The following is a 16,023-nucleotide window of genomic DNA, read 5'->3' as shown; positions in this document are numbered from 1 at the left end:
ACGATGAAGTTCCTTCAGCTGTAGCTGGAACATTATTCTGATCTTCAAATCTGTAATTTTTAAATGCAAGATGACACGGTGTTCAGTGCCACTGCCTTGTTCTAGGATCATGCTTGAACAAACAATGTGACAGCGGTCAGAGCAAAAGCAGAGCACACTCCCTCTCTTCTCCTTCTTCCCCAGATTACAATTCTTTGCCTCGGGAAAAAAAATCTAGGCTATCAGAGTAATGGAGGCCTTTCATTACCAGGTCACGGCTGCAAACCAGAAGACAGAGGCAGATGAGAACACTAATGCGTTAAGGAACAGGCTTTGAAGCATTCCTCAGTTCAGTGGTTCCAGTTCAGTCACAGATCATAGAGAATAAAATAATTACCTCATTGTCACAGCCTGTTTGCAGCCTTGCGTTCAGACTGCCTCCTGAATCTCAGGCCAACCCCTGTTAGGATTGTTGCCTAGGTATGAAAACTACTGCTGTGTTTGAGACTCTCAGTCCCTCTGCGGGCCACTGAACCACAGAAGTCCAATCTCAACGGGCTTCTAAGTAGCACTAGTGCCTGGAACCACCACCTAAAGGTCACTGTTAAGTGTGCATGTGTGGAAGCTTCACATATAGTTTTTATGTCTGCTCTTAATAGCTTGCTATGTTTCTGTCTTTTGGTGAACAAGACAGCTTGGTACACTACCCAGATGGAGCTGTTAGCTCTCTTGACTTGACTCCATTGCGATACTAAATGCCTATAGTCTGTGTCAGATGCTAATTACTATGTGAAAATGCCAACTTTCCTTTATGTAGAAAGCAAGGATCTGGACATCAAACATACAAGAGGGCTGTGGAAGCATGAATCTAAACCAGAAAGCAAGCAAGAACTTGTGTCTACCAATTTTAGAAATCCTTTGACTGGCCATTCTAGAAGTCTGAAGTTGTTCAGTTCAAGACTTTGTGTAACTGACATTACTTCTCACTACCCTGAAACTCTATTTGGGGTAGTTTTGCTTTTCATTTTTTTCATCCACCTAAAGGCACCATTCACACGTTCTGAAGACAACAAAAGCACATGTTTAACAGCAGGCCCTTTCCTGAAGTACTTATTTCTTCTTAAAAATGTCCTCAGAGCAGGAAGGGAGATGCCATGCAATGAAAAGCTGCCCCTCGACTCCACTGGAAAAAACCCTTTATGCCACAAGGTGCCATGTTTCACTATGCACCTCCTAGTTTTGCATGCTCAAAACGTTTCTGCCTTCATTTAAACAGTTGCTGAGACCTGAAATGTGAAAACAAGCACATTCATCTTCTGCTCATGGTGCAGACAGGGCACAGTAAAGACAGAAACTGGAATAGTTTCTTTTTGTGGTGTGGCCATAAACATCTTATTAAGTCCCAATCATAACTGGGCAAATCCACTGAAGACAGTAAAGTTAACACATGTCATTAAGGGACGAATTAAACCTTAAGAGTATTTTTGCTGTTCCTACGTAAGAAGAAAACAATACAGTTAAATTCTTAGGGACCTCCAGTGAGTGCTCAGGGCTGGCAATTAGATCAGAAATAAGCAAACAGCTTGGCACTTTAAACTATAATGTAGTTCATTCAGAGGACAATGAACAGAGGTCACACACCACTTGCTTTACCTGCTGGTTTTAGTTTGGTATAACATATATGTGTAGCTTTTAACAGCTCTTTTTATTCTTTCCCTCCTCCGATCACAAAAACGCCTTGCCCGTGACCCTGCTTTTGACAACCAAGTCTACCGGACTCCTTTGTCTCTCTTTGGGAAAGCGAACATCTTCAAGCAATTTATCCGTTTCCCTTTGTAATCTCATAATCATACTGGGCATTTAATTCTTTTCCGCTTCTCACACCACTTCACCTGAAAATCTTATATCAGGTCCTCTTAAATTTCCTAGCACTATCCGTAACTGTCCTTCAGTGTCTTACACAAGCCTTCAGACTGTCTAGCTTTCATTTCTACAATTCAACAGCTTTTTGGTATTGCCAGATTTTGCTGTTCACTGCTCTGAACACAAGTGATGTAGAAGGCTGCTCTATACCTCTTCACAGGTACGAGGCAATCTGGTCAGAAAATCTTTAGTGTCACCTATCTCCATTAGCTCTTGTAATGTCTGGATCCAGTTAAAAAGAAAAAAATCTACTTGCTTTTAAAAGTCTGCACAGATTCGCTCCAACATTTGAGTCTCTGCTGCCTTTATCTCTGCCTCTTCTTTCTAGGAATGTAACAAATGTCTGAATGAATAAGTTCAGTAGCCTGCCTCTGGCAACAGACATTACTACATGCTTCAGTGGAAGGCATAGGGAAAAAAAAATGGACATGCAGCTATAGATGTGCACAGAGGAAGCTTTTTCACAGTTTTTCAAATGGAAACCTGACTTCTGTCCTGAGACATACAAGGAGATGTTTGTTTACCCTGAGACACACTTAAACATCTTAAAATAATGATTACAATTTTTGCCAGGGCTCTTTTTAATAATGTGGTTGGATATTCAGCTCTTTGCTTTGTGTCAGCTTCGCCTCTGTGAGGAAGCACAACTCCACTACAATTACATAATAGCTTTTCCTCATGCAGTTCGTGTTATCTGGAGCAGCCTCCCAATGTCTTTCTGTATATCCTGACACTTCTCTAGGTGTTCACCCACAAGACTTCAAACCCGAGTTGAAAGCAATGCCCTTTTCTCTTGCCTCATCTCCGAGGTTTTTTTCTTCTGGTAATTTCCATGTCATACTATTACTAATCCAAACAGATTTTATCATCACTATCCAAATGGGTTTCAGATGCTTTTTGCTACAGAAAGTTAAGTGTTAATATATTAGAGGATGTTTTCCATGACAGCCCTTCTAATTCTGTCTTCAGATACATACTCACGGAAGAGTAGGAACATGATAATCAGGCTACCACAGGAAAATATGATTGTGTAACCAAAGGATGCTATCATACTTTGAAGCAGGGCTGGCAGACTGTTTTTAAGGATAAGCCATCCTTAGATGAACAGTGTTTTGAAGACAAAGATGAAGAGTGAATAAGTAGCACGGAAAAAAATAGCACTGTTCCAGCACAGCCTGAGATACCTCTAACAAAGGGGCAGAGGGTGGGGAGGAGGATTTTTTTGGATTAGCAACTGGAAGAACTGAGAGAACTCTGACTAATGTATGAATATGCAGAATATTCAGAAACTGCCAGCTCTGGAGGGTCTTTGGTCACCTTAATTCAATGGAGAGAAAAATTTTGCTATGGCTATTTATTCTGAAAACTTATCTTTCTCTAGTCTGCCTTTTTTATACCCTCCATGCCTTCCTGTCACCTCCTAGTCTCTTTCAGAACATAAGATTGTGAAATGACCATCCCTTTTTGTATTATAATAATGCTAGTAATAATAATAATAATGTAGTAATACAACAACAATAAGCCATGCTAAAGTGAAAAGCTGCTGAAGGGATAGGAAGGGACATGGATGAGACAGACCACGTGATGGAGGAAAAAGGGCCTTGTTAGTATGAGCTGTCAGTATGAATTTAGGCCATCTCATCTCAAGCTCACTCCTAATGATCTTGAGGAAGAGCAAGGAGAACAAAAAAACCCCAAACATATGAAGAAGCCATTCAGCACACATTGCTGTGTAAGTGTGTTGGCCTCCCCTGAAACTATTTCAGTTCACAAGATACCTTAGACACCCAGCACACCCAGAGACACTGAGAGAAGAGGGTAGATTTGGTGATTCCAGGCAGGAGAAAGAAACAGCTGCTCAAATTACGCCACATACACATGGAGGAGGCTGAGATGAGAAGCATGAAGAAAGGGAATTCTTTAGGATCTAATAGGTCTCTAGCAGAAGACAAAGGAACTGCCTGGAATTACCACACAAATTACCCAGCTGTATCTTTTACTGTAAAGAAAAACTGATCACCTACTTGCAGCCAGCCTCTTAAGGGGACCAGTTATCCTATACACACTCTGCTACGCAGTGACTGTCAGATAACATTTCAAAAGGGAGAAAGGGATATCAAACCCCTGGTATCTGCTAACAGTAGGGAATTACTGGGGTCTATATATATTCTTTTCCTTTCCATAGTATAGTAGCAGAAATGACAAGATGTGATTTAACCAAGATCATGATGCCACATCTGGTTTTGCAGCATTTCTCTTGAGCTTCGCTGAAGCCTGTTTTTGCAGGAGTTTCTGCAACTACACTGTGGAATTTCATTAGGGATTTGTTTTGAGTTTAACATTTACACATCTCTTAAATGTTTACAGACATTTTCTCTCAGTTCAAATTATTCCCCCTCTTTCTCCTCCTCTTCACATTACCCCTCATTATATTCTATTAAGCAAGCTGTGTACGGTTCCTCTCCCGACTAGTTTATGCATGCTTGTAAAGAACAACATATGCCCATTCTCTTATTGTTGACATGTAACAGAACTGTATGCCTGTATGCACGTGGCTCTCTCCAGCTCCAGTCCTGGCATATGATATGTACAGAAAATCAGAACTTGATTGATGCTGTTCTTCATTTCCCTCCATATATATAAAGCCTTCTTTATGCTATCTATCAGCGTGACCTACTCTTCAACTCTTTAATCTCTCCCTTTCCTTCGAGTGCCCACACAAGCCATTAGTATTTTAGTTTAGTGATCCATGTGGTTTAATTCCCGGTTAGAATGACCACAACACCTCTGATACAACTGTACAACACATTTAAATATTTCTACCATGTAAAAGGGAAAAAAAAAAATCTCTGTTTCCTACTGAAAGGAGGATAATATTCCAAGACCACCTACATGAACAGCAAGGTTGAAAAAGCAAGTACAAGGTAGAAGACAATACATGGCATGCAGAAGAACCCAGACCAATTTTAGTAAAATAGCAATGGTGATTCTGCCTCTGGATCCTTCATCAAAACTCCATTTTACACCTCTCCAGGAACTGTAAAAGCTGTACTTTCATATCCTTTTATGACCCACAGGACTGCACAGTGTTCACATATGCCCTCCCAGGGTCATGTATATTTAGGTGATGAGTAAATATCATTGTATACATTCTTTCTTGTCACAGAGCACCTATCTGTGACTGTATCTTCACCTTAAGAAAGTGCCTATCTGTCTGTTTTCCACTTCCTTACTATGATATGCAGCAAGGCAAAGGTGGACAGTTTTGATGTGAGACTTAATACCACTAGTATTGTGCACTAGAATATGAACTGAAATGAGGAGAATGGAAGGTGGTGAATAGGAGCTAGAAAGGAAGCACCTCAAAACAGACAGGAAAAAAAAATGCATGGGTGAAAAATGCTACAAAGACTGAAGAAGAGGAGGTGGAGAAGGGTAGGAGACACAGAAGGTGAAGAGGAAATGAAGAAATGCTCTCTAAGAGCTGCTGTGGCAAGCTGATGCTCACAAAATTCCCACCAAACCCTGATAGTGTCACCTTCTCTTGCACCATGAAGCAACATGCTTTCTCTGACCTACATCTCCCACAGCCATCTTCTCCAGGGCAGCTTCTGCCCCAGCAATTCTTCCCCATATACACCAACATCAGCTGCAAACCCAGTTCTTGCAACAAGAGGGAAAAAAGGAAAGCCCATTCAGAGAAGGGCAGAAGTGAAATCATGGAACTTGCAGGGCAAGATAAAAAAGGGCACAACACATAAGTAAGAAGACAAAGCTCTGGGATTCCAAAGATCAAATGAGAGATGGAAGTGGAAGAAATTTTGGGACTCAGAGGCAGGGTTCTCCTCACCTGACTGGCTGGTGCTAACATTGATGGTGGCATAGTGGGGTGCTTCTGGACTCAATTCAGTCACCAAGTTGACAGCCTGGATCTCAAAGGTGTACTGCACACGGGCCAAGAGGTTGGAAACTTGCACGCGACTTTCTGTCAGGCCTGCTTGTCGTGGTTCAAACTGTATGTTGTCCGCACAGCGCAAGCATGGCCCTGGGGACCCTGTTGGGCATACTTTACAGATGACATTGAAGAAAACATCCTTGCGGCCACCCAAGTCCTTCGGGAGACGCCAGGTCAGGAGCACGCTGGAGCCAACGATTTCGTAGCTAAGGTCACGAGGAGCAGAGGGGATGCCTAGAAGACAGAATGAAAGATCAAAATCCTATGAGAGAATGGGAAAGGCCAAGACAAAGCAGAGGGGAAAGAACAGACAAACAAGTTGCTTTTTCTTATTCTTACTCTTCTCTGGTCATTTCTCGGAACAAGGCTAAGAAAAACACATTCATCGCTACATCAAATATACACTTCCACATACGAAGGAAACATGGTACTATCACATTTTAGAGAAACAAAATTAACAAGAAGGGTCTTTGTTTCCAGGGTGTGACTTTTACCTTTTCCTAGAAGAACAGCCAGTGTTTGGGGAAACTGCAAGCCTCTGAAACCTGAAATTTTGCACAAGCTTAGTATTGTCCTTACTAAGACTTCTATTTCTCTCCTTTGAGTGAGTAATGAACTCTCTCACACTTCAGTTAGCTTGTTCCATCTATTGCAGGAGTTCAACACCAGTTTCCCCATGACTGTTCCTGCTGCCAGCCAGGTTCCTGAATGGCATTGGGAGCAGACTCTAACAGCTAAAAAACTGCTCATTCTGTGCATCCAACACTTCTGCTGGCATAAAAACAGTGAAGGAAGAAAATGCAGAGTGTGAGAAGATGGTGTGGGGATGAGAATGGGACAAAATGCTGGTGCTAGGAAGTGAAAAGCTACGACAGATAAAAATAAGCAGATGTATTATGTTGCTAAACCTGGACGTAGACACAGAGCAAGACTGGAAGGGACAGAGAGCTGAGTTTAGTAACAGGGAGGGGCAAGGGAAACATGATTTACAGAACATTTCCCTCCGAAGGCTGTAATGAACTACAAGAATCCTCATCCTCACAGTTACTCTATAGTCAAGGAATATCAATGAAAACTATGGGCAAAGCCTTTTCTTTGTCTAATGCTTACACTCTGTACTAGGTACAGGTGGATGAGGTCTTTCTGGGGGATCTCTCCAGATGCAATCAAATTCATTGCTGGCGCATTTGAGTACATCAGACACACAGAAGACTGTTTAAAAAATGTATTACTGACAAGATGACACATTTGTACAACAAAAAATGTCAGAAATCTCTTTTGTGATCTTAACTGGGCCACTCAGCATTTGCATTGTGGTATAGTATTTAACTGCACGATCACATACTAGTTTCCTTAAGGAGTCTAATCACAGTCAATGCAAAGGATGCTTAATGCTGCTGCAGATGGATTCTGTGCCGTATAGGAAGCAAGGGATTACAGAAGCAATCTGTGTTTCTCAGTGTTTAACTTCAGAGTCATACAGTGTTTGGGAATTGCTTTAGAAAGTAATTCTTTTTTCTGTCACTTCCACAAAATTCAAGGGTGATGTTTCACATATTACTGAAATTCTATTTTTGAGTGCTAATCACTAACCTTATTTCATTTTCTGCATCTAATTATTCTTTCTTGGCCTATTAATATTCATAATCAATGACTGTGAAAAGTTGTAACTGATGAGAACCACAGAGAAGCCAAGGAAAAAACTGTTTTCCCATAAATAAAATCTGTAGAATTTGGATTCTGTGCAGGAAATGTGGTTTTCACATTGTCATGGTTTGAGCTTAAACCATGACACACATTTTCAGTGAAAAAGCGAAGAAAATACTGGTTAACTCCTTCAGCAAACAGTATTTACCACGTGTATGAAATTTATTTGCATTTCATGAGAAATGAGTACATTATTCTTTCATTAAAAGTAGCTCCTTATGCATATTTGCAGTAGACTTAATTAAGATTATATGAGTCATCTAAAAGCTGACATTTTCAAATTTCTGAGCATCTACTATTGCAACACCCCAGTGTTCTCAGAACAGAGTTTCACCTGTGTATCAACATCGTAAAAAGCATATTAGGAACGCTTCTGCCTTCCTGTCTGCATTCAGTGAGTGGCTATACCCTGTAGTCAACTGGAGAAGCAAAGGGTAGTTTTGGGTTATTTCACAGGTCATGAGAAGAGGTGAACTGCAACTCTCCTGGATCTGTCAGGCACATTCTCTCTCATTAACTGCTCTTTGTGCTTTCAGACCCTCCATCCAAATACTTACCAGTGCAGGGAGCATCAGAATTGTCTGAAGCAGATCGATAGTAACGGTTCTGACACACACATTCACTGGAACCTGGCAGTGGAGCGTGGCTGTGGTCAGGGCATTGATGGCAGGGGTCATCTCCCACAGATACTTTAAAGAAGCCAAGGGGACAGGCTAAAAGGAGGAAAATAAGAGGCAAAAGCAGGAAACTCATTAATTCAGATTTCAGAAATAATGCAATCTTATTTACATGTGACTCGTGCTGCTGCTGTAGGCAAAGGTTATTACACAGAGTAGCTACTACAGGTTTTGTTGCTTTATGGAGCATGCATTGTTAAAGTTGCCATTTCAAAACAGTTTATTCTATAGAACAAGTGCTTAAACTGATTCATAGGCAGATGAAAGAGAACCAGTCCAGAGACAGCTCTGGCCATCTGAAATTGTCTTCTCATTACTCGCTCAAAGAACTGAAGCGTTGGAGAAGCCGAAGAGCATCCTAGCATCGTCACGTCTGGAAACAGTCAAACAGTTACAGTTATTATCCACAACTCCTTCTCCCCACCCAACAGAGGCAGAAAAATGCACTTTGTCTTTTTATGCTGCCTTCAACAGTTTTATTGTTTAAAGTAATACAAGCTACCATGGCTGATTTTGCATCAAAATTAGGAGCAGGCACTAGGATTCTTTTCCTCTAGGTCTGGAAACTTCCCAATAATGGATGAAGGACTCCCAATTTAGTCAAATTTAATCTGCAAATGCATAGGAGAATGCCTATGCAAAAAGCTGAAACAAGGACGGAAGTACATCCTACATGGAGAGAAAATGGAAAAATAGTCACTTATGAACAGTATGGGAGTATTCTAGGTTTGGCAAAGATGCAGATGCTGAATTAACTTCCTAATGAAAAGATGGTAAAAAAGAAACAATCCAGAAAAATGACCTAAAATTAGTAGTTACGTGTTTTACATTTGCAGTTTTTGCCAATTAGGCTGGACTGACTACAGTGGACACTAACTGGCCTCCATGTAGCTAAAGAATGACCTCCAAGGGACTGCAGCTAACACGCATCTTTTGCTTCCTCCTAAACCCTCACCCCTGTCTCTGCATCCAGTCAGGGAGCTGCTTACATTCACAAGCACCTTTATTCCTTTCCAAAATTGCCTAAAATACGCTAGCTCACGGCACTCGGGACTGTAGCCCATAGATGGCAACGATAATTGTTCCCATGACATGGAGCTTTTCCTGGCATTGCCTCAGTCCAGTCACTCTATAAATAGTATATCAAAGGTCAAACTGGGAGGAAAGAGAAAAAAGTCCCCTGACAATCTACACAGGCAAAAGGCACTTCCTTTTATTCTAGCAGTTACAGTGAGCCTAGGGCTGTCTTTCCGCACAGAGACAGAATCTATACCTCATTTGTTTCTGAATGATCCCATTTTTCACACCTTAGGATTTTTCAGTTTTCATGTACTTTACATTCCCTTCTTATTGCAGCCCATGGCATCATATCCACTTGCTGTGGTCCTACAACCTCTACAGATGACTACTGTACTCATTAGATACAGTCACAGTAAATACCCAAGCAGAAACAAGCCCACCACTTTTCTTTAGTGAACACTATCATTTCAGGACCATCCCGGAGAAAGGTAGAACAAGAACAGCTTCTCCAGAAACACCTCCACTGTGTGCCTGCAGAACAACTCGCAAAACACCAGCTAAAACCACAGGCCTTGTGACTGGGTGTACTATGACTTGATCATCTTCCAGGCACCACTACTGAAACACGGATTCAGCTCTCATTAATTCACAGCATCTAATGCAAGGACAGAGGGTTGCAGAGCTGGCACCTCAGGGTGCAGAGCAAGCTGCCACTTCCCATCAAGCCAAGGTTATTATGAAAGGAGAAGGCAGAGCTCGGAGTGCACAAGTGCTTTCCTCTCAGCTTGTCTCAGTCATATTTCATACCCTGGCACAGTGTCAGGATGCCACAACATTCAGCTGGGCACAGCTCATCTCAGACATGTTGACCCAATTTTCCTTAGCTCCCCCTTACACACTCACCCCTGAGCTGCCTGTTTGCCAGCATCAGGCACCTAATGGGAGGACATGAAAAAGGTGTAGGCACAAGGTGGTAGAACATGAGACAACAGACACAAGTTGCAATAATCTCTGATTACATCTTATTACAATCTCCTTCTATATTGGATAAAGAAAAATGTGTCATCAAACACTGGAACAGTTGCCCAGGGACATTGTGGAATCTTCATCTTTAGGAATAATGAAAACTAGACTAGAATAAGCTTTGAGTGACCTAACCCAATTTGGTCCTGCTTTGAGCATGGGGTTGAACTGGATGACTTCCACAGATCCCTGAAGTGTAAACTATTAAAGGAGCATCTTTTAAGTGATTAAAATTTGAGAAGAGATTATTGTGTTTTGTTTGGGTTTTGGTGTTTTGGTGTTTTTTTTTCTGCATATGTATATGCATGTGCAATAGTGTATGCACATTTTTAGCAGACTACTGAAGCTTATGCTTTAACACAAATCTTAACACTTCCTTAGCCTCGCACACTGAAAAAAGTTTATGAGGAAAAGACATCTTTTAATAATACAAAAATAATCATGCAGTATTCTTGCGGGATAAATGAGCCCTCAAACAGCTGTGTGCTGTAGCTGAAGGGTAACTGCAGATGCAGGGGTATGCTGATACAGTATTGGCACATTTACAGTGATGTGGGAAAAGCATCATATTGGATACTGCCATGGAGAAAACTAGATATGGAACTTGACTGGTGGAACTGACTTGGAATCGATTTGTACTTGGACTTGAAAGACAAAAAAATGAAAATATTAACTTTGGATTATTAAAATAATAGTTCTGTTTCAGTGAGGTTTCAAGCCAAGAGCTCACCTTCTCCATTTGGAAGCCAACTCAGCAGTTTATCAAGCAGTCTTTTCTCTTCTCTCTTTTTCTCCCCATAGTCATTTTTGAAATATTTCTTCAAACATTTCAGCCATGAATTCGCAGTATTATTTTCAAAAGCATCTGGTAATTTACATCCCACGTGACTTTTAGTTAAAAGGCAACGAAAAGTAGTGGGCAGTGAATCCCAAGAAACACGTTGTATTGCAAAAGGGTTTGTGGGGACAGAAACCAGGAATAACTGTTCTCAGTAATGAACCTGTTGATCTGAGAGAAGATTTGGGAGAACAGCCAATCAGCCTGGAATTTTGGAAACCCCTACCCTAGGACAGCATAATCACCCAAAACGTTCTATTTCAGGCCTTCTATGTGGAAGAGTTGCAGGAAACCTTCCAAGGCAAGGCACCATGTGTGTATCCATGTAGAGAAAGAAAAGGAGCTAAAGTCCCAACCTTCCTTTTTCCTCTGTAAATTGCCATTCTACTTTCTGACTGTTCAGCATGAGAACAAGTCTACCTGGATAAAAGCAAAAGTGAATCCCCTACACACCATATCCCACATCACCCCAAGGGCTTACTAAAGGATGCTGTTTCACCCTTCTATGTAGCTGGAGGAATTTGCCATATAGTAAGAAGCAGCAGGTGGTCTTATGAAACAAACAAAAGTATCTTAACTCATGGTAGGGGGTAGGGAAAAAAATAAAATGGGTTTCTATCTGCTGAGAATGGGTTTTGTCAGATTCTTTGCTCAAAATAAACAGGTAACAGCTGGTCAATGGAGGATTCCACAGGCTTCCATATGGTGAGGGGGAAGGCAATGCCCACACACTCTTCTAGTAAAGTGTAAGAAGGAAACTTGCTTCTCCTTCCCATCCTTGGTGCATTCTTCAGTCTTATTAAGAAGAGCTCTCTGCAGGATCATCAGGAGAAGTCTGCCCTTGGGCTATTGCTTTTGTTCTGTATTTCATATAGAACACTGTAGCAACTCCGTATCACAGTGTGCTTCTGATCTTAGGAAGGGAGAAAATACAGAGAAGTCCTGGAAAGGACTCCATGTGAAGAAACACCAGTCATAGGAATTAACTACACTAGCTGAGCATGGCTCCATTCAAACTGGACAGCAAAGTATTGGCAGCAGGAGAAAAAAATCAGGAACAGTGATCAAGCTAGAGGAGTTTGTGAGAGACAGGAGAAAAGTCTACCTTTTGACATTAAGGTTCATTATTTGGTTGCCTTCTGTCCTTAGCTGCTCATGGAATCTCAGGAAGTAAGCAATGCGAGCAGTGCTTTGTAATTTGATACGCTATCATTATTTCAGTTATTCCTTAAAATATTTACCATTTTCTTCTACCTCCATCTTCTGTGATAATGGGACTGCAAGGGAATATTGCCTGTCATTGAATGCTACAAAAAACAGAAGCTGTGTTGTCTAAAAGTCCCTACTTTCATTTGCCAAGCCTAAATTCCATGTCTTTTGAGGGCTTAAGCCTACTATCTAAATTATTGACTTGCAGTTTACCTGGATTATGAACTAGGCATGCTGTTGATTCAGACAACAAAGCTAGTGCCATATAGAGCTGCTCTACGCCTGTTTGAGCTTCACTCTCAGGGGCAGTACTGTACGAATATATGATGAGCAGGATAAAAAGGCACACACATTTTAATCATTCTCAAAGCTTAAACAAATAAAAAGCACTTACCAATTTTAATTCCTTTATAGGTCTCCAGTCCAGCACAATGAATGGTATCTTAATAAAGTTATTTTGTATGACTGCAATCACTTCATGAAATAGAAATTGAAGGTAACACATTGACAACCATTAACTATCCCTGGCATTTGCACTTGGAGTTAACCAGAATAACTTGTACTCCCAACGTCCCAGTCAAACTGTTACTTGAATAAATTAAAATCCAATTTTAAAATTGCGTCTGCAGCCAAAACTCGGTTCCACATCACATTTATTTTTTGGAGTACTAAGTGTGATGCAGCAACATTTTACATTGCTGAGAGAGCTTGCGTAGACACAGATTAAAACCAAGGAAGTACCAGAAGAACGTTACACATAAAATTATACAACCAGCGTAAGCCGTTGGGTCTAATGGACTGTCGTAAGCTTCATAGTCGTGACATTAGACTGGGTGTCCAGGTCTGGCCAGATTTTGGCCCAATACCATTACTGGGTACTGCAATTTACTCTACTTCTTCCTACAATCATTTTACAGAAAATACTATAGGCCCCAGGGCAGAAAGGATATTAGAGGTAATGATAATACCATTATGTCTGTTTTTTCTTACTGAGCCAGGCTCATAGATCCCTGCTGCACATTCCCTGTCCCATGACCAGGCTGCTGCCATTTCCCTTTTACTTTTGTTTTTATCACCAGTTCCAACAGCACTGGCAAAAGGCCCCAAACTAGTCAGGACACAGAGTTTATTATTAGCTCTGGGCTCAGCTTTGTTCCATGTGGCATCTCTTCCCTAACGCTGCTGCCTCTTAGTAAAGAAGTGGAACTATGTTAGATCTAATTATTGTTAGTTACAACTCCTACCAATTCTGTACATGTAGCTTGACAGGCTGTCTCTGGTGGCAGCTTGAACTAAGGCCTCGAGTGGAACTTCTAGACATGTTCTTAGCACAAACAAGTGGTCACTCTGACTCATCTGAGGTGCCAAAGTGTCAGAAGAGGGTGCTAGTAAGTGTTCTTGGTGAAAAATGACTTCACCTCCTAGCACTGCAAACTTAGCAAATGCCAACTACTCCTAACACAGAGAACTTACAAGGTGGCAGCCTAAGAGGTGGGGTAAAGGGTCTCTCACCTTGGCAGGCTCGTTCATCGTCAACAGGCTGGTAGCCAGCCTTGCAGGTGCATCGTCCAATGGCCACCATCCACTCGCCTTCTCCATTGCAGTGCAACCGAACACCCATAGACCCAGTCATGCTTGTCTCTTCAGCATTTGGTACGCACGTCCCTGGGGACTCCACCAACGAGGTCCTCTCTCCTCCAGCAAAAGTTTCAGGGAAGGAAGCAAATCCTTTCACCACAGCTGGGCACTTGTAGAAAAACACTTGGACTGCCACCAGGGACATGCAGGCTCCCGAGTCCTGGAAGGCCAGGTAGAAGCCATGCTTGGTGAGTGGCCCAAAGCTACGCACTTTAACATTCATCTTTACCACCTTCCCAGTGCTGTCCACTTGCGAAAAGCTTTCATCAGCTGCAATAGTATCCACTTTGGTCCAGGGGCCCTCACGCCACTCTGGCAGTTCCTGAGAAGCTGTGTCAGCCTCTGATTGATGGTAATAGAGTGTGAAAGTCTCTTTGCAAGAAGAGGCCACGGTGCGCATACTGGCACAGTCTCTCACTGAGAAACGGAGGCGGACGTGGACTCGGTGGGCTCCTCGACGCTCTATGAAGTGAGTACGCAACCAGTTATTCTGACCGGGTTCAGCCACGTTACAGACTTGAAAGGTTCGGATCAGGCGCTTCTTGTCATCCCAGACACTTACCTCGTCCCACTGCACATATGGGAGAGAAAAGGAAGAAGAAATAGTAAAATAAATATGGATTCAGTGTTCAATTGCACCAAAAATACAGGACAGGCTTTCTTCCCCTCACTTCACCTTGCCATGTCTATGATAAGACATGGACCAGGTGATGGCATGTGTAGCACAGCACTCTATATAAGACAAAGTATGACCCTGTAAAGAAGAGCTGTTAAAGTTTGCAAGTAAGAACTGTTGTGAAAGAAAACATAATTCATGCAAGCCTGTCATATGTCATGCTTGTTCCCTCCCTTTTCCTGCCTTTGGTTCCTACCTTAGAGCAAGCTACCACCTTCCCACCAAGTTTTGTACAATACTCAAATCTTTCCTGCATCTCCTGAATGTCAGGCCCATGTAGGTAGTAGCACTCTGCAAAGCGATGCAAAGAACCTGTGTCTTTCACTCAACTGGATGGCTTTCATCCCTGGACAATGGTTTAATCACCCTCCTAAGGCAGCCCTGGGAGGACCTAATCGAGGTTGCTCTGATCTCTGTTAAGGTGGTTTTGCTGCCTCTCACTTTCTCTCCGGCTATGTGGTTGTGGAGAGTCTTTCATTATTAACAGAACAGTTTCTATACAAACAGATCAAACTAAAATGTGCATTTACAAATCAGGAAATTTTGGATATTCTGCTAGCCTGAGATTTAAACAATGATGTCAGACTGAGGATGAAGTTTTACAGCCTTGTTATCCATTCACAGATGAACCCAAAGGTACAGTTAAATGTTACAGCAATTTCTGTCAAACCTTGCACAATGGCTGAATACAATACTTGTTTTTCCACTACTGTCTCCTACATTTGAATGCATCATGATGTTTGTGGCTATAGAATGAGTCAAAACATTTTATTGACCATAGAAAACTAACATGAATAACACACATCAAAAGTAATCACTTTTCACATAAGGATTAAGAAGATCTGGATCACCCAGTGGTCCCCTAATCTTTAGGCATGGGGCAAAGGAAGGGTGGGAACCTGTGACTGGAGGTGGCAAGAAAGGGGATCCACTCCCTTTGGTGATAGCATCTCTGATGTCCATCATGTTCTAACATCTGTCCATCTACATAACTGTTGCTCCATTTTTTCTGCTTGACCATAAGCACGCAACAGAAAACAGGAACTTTTTGAAGCCTTATGCAGCTTTCTGGGGTCACCTTAGTCTGTTCTAAGTACGGAGTACTTTCAACACTTACTGAAGCAATAAAACAACGGGATAATTGCAGTTTATTTGAGCCCCTCTTCCTTCCAAGTCATGCAGACAATACTGAACAAAGTACTGTGCTACTTTGTCTGTGCTATTCCAGCAAGAGTCTGCAGTTCCTGTTCTTCACAAATCCAGCAGAAACTGGAAATCTCATGCTTGGTCAAGAACTGGGGTCACAAAATACCTCCCAAGGAAGTGAGTAAAGCTTGGAACATGGATCAACAGACAGAAAAGGCTAAACTCAGATGCT

General features: G+C 41.8%; 1 protein-coding gene across 5 annotated transcripts in view; it reads right to left on the bottom strand.

Moving 5' to 3' along the window:
• EPHB6 (EPH receptor B6) overlaps positions 1 to 16,023 on the bottom strand; it is a 66,307-nt gene that overhangs the window by 21,780 nt on the left and 28,504 nt on the right. For 4 of the 5 annotated variants that reach the window (XM_057415943.1, XM_057415944.1, XM_057415942.1 and 1 more), the window contains 3 exons: positions 13,844 to 14,540; positions 8,122 to 8,277; positions 5,753 to 6,091 (listed from right to left, as the gene is read on the bottom strand). In XM_057415943.1, the coding sequence (XP_057271926.1) occupies positions 5,753 to 6,091; positions 8,122 to 8,277; positions 13,844 to 14,540 (1,192 nt within the window). The remainder of the gene's footprint in view (positions 1 to 5,752; positions 6,092 to 8,121; positions 8,278 to 13,843; positions 14,541 to 16,023) is intronic. The other variant, XM_057415945.1, reaches the window with a different exon arrangement.

Source organism: Pezoporus wallicus, unplaced genomic scaffold (genome assembly GCF_028554395.1).
Source record: "Pezoporus wallicus isolate ANWC-B61680 ecotype Strahan unplaced genomic scaffold, APGP_CSIRO_Pwel_v1 contig_6814, whole genome shotgun sequence".
NCBI lineage: Eukaryota > Metazoa > Chordata > Aves > Psittaciformes > Psittacidae > Pezoporus > Pezoporus wallicus.
The sequence above is the reverse complement of the archived record's forward strand: the minus strand, read 5'-3'. Positions and strand labels throughout refer to the sequence as shown.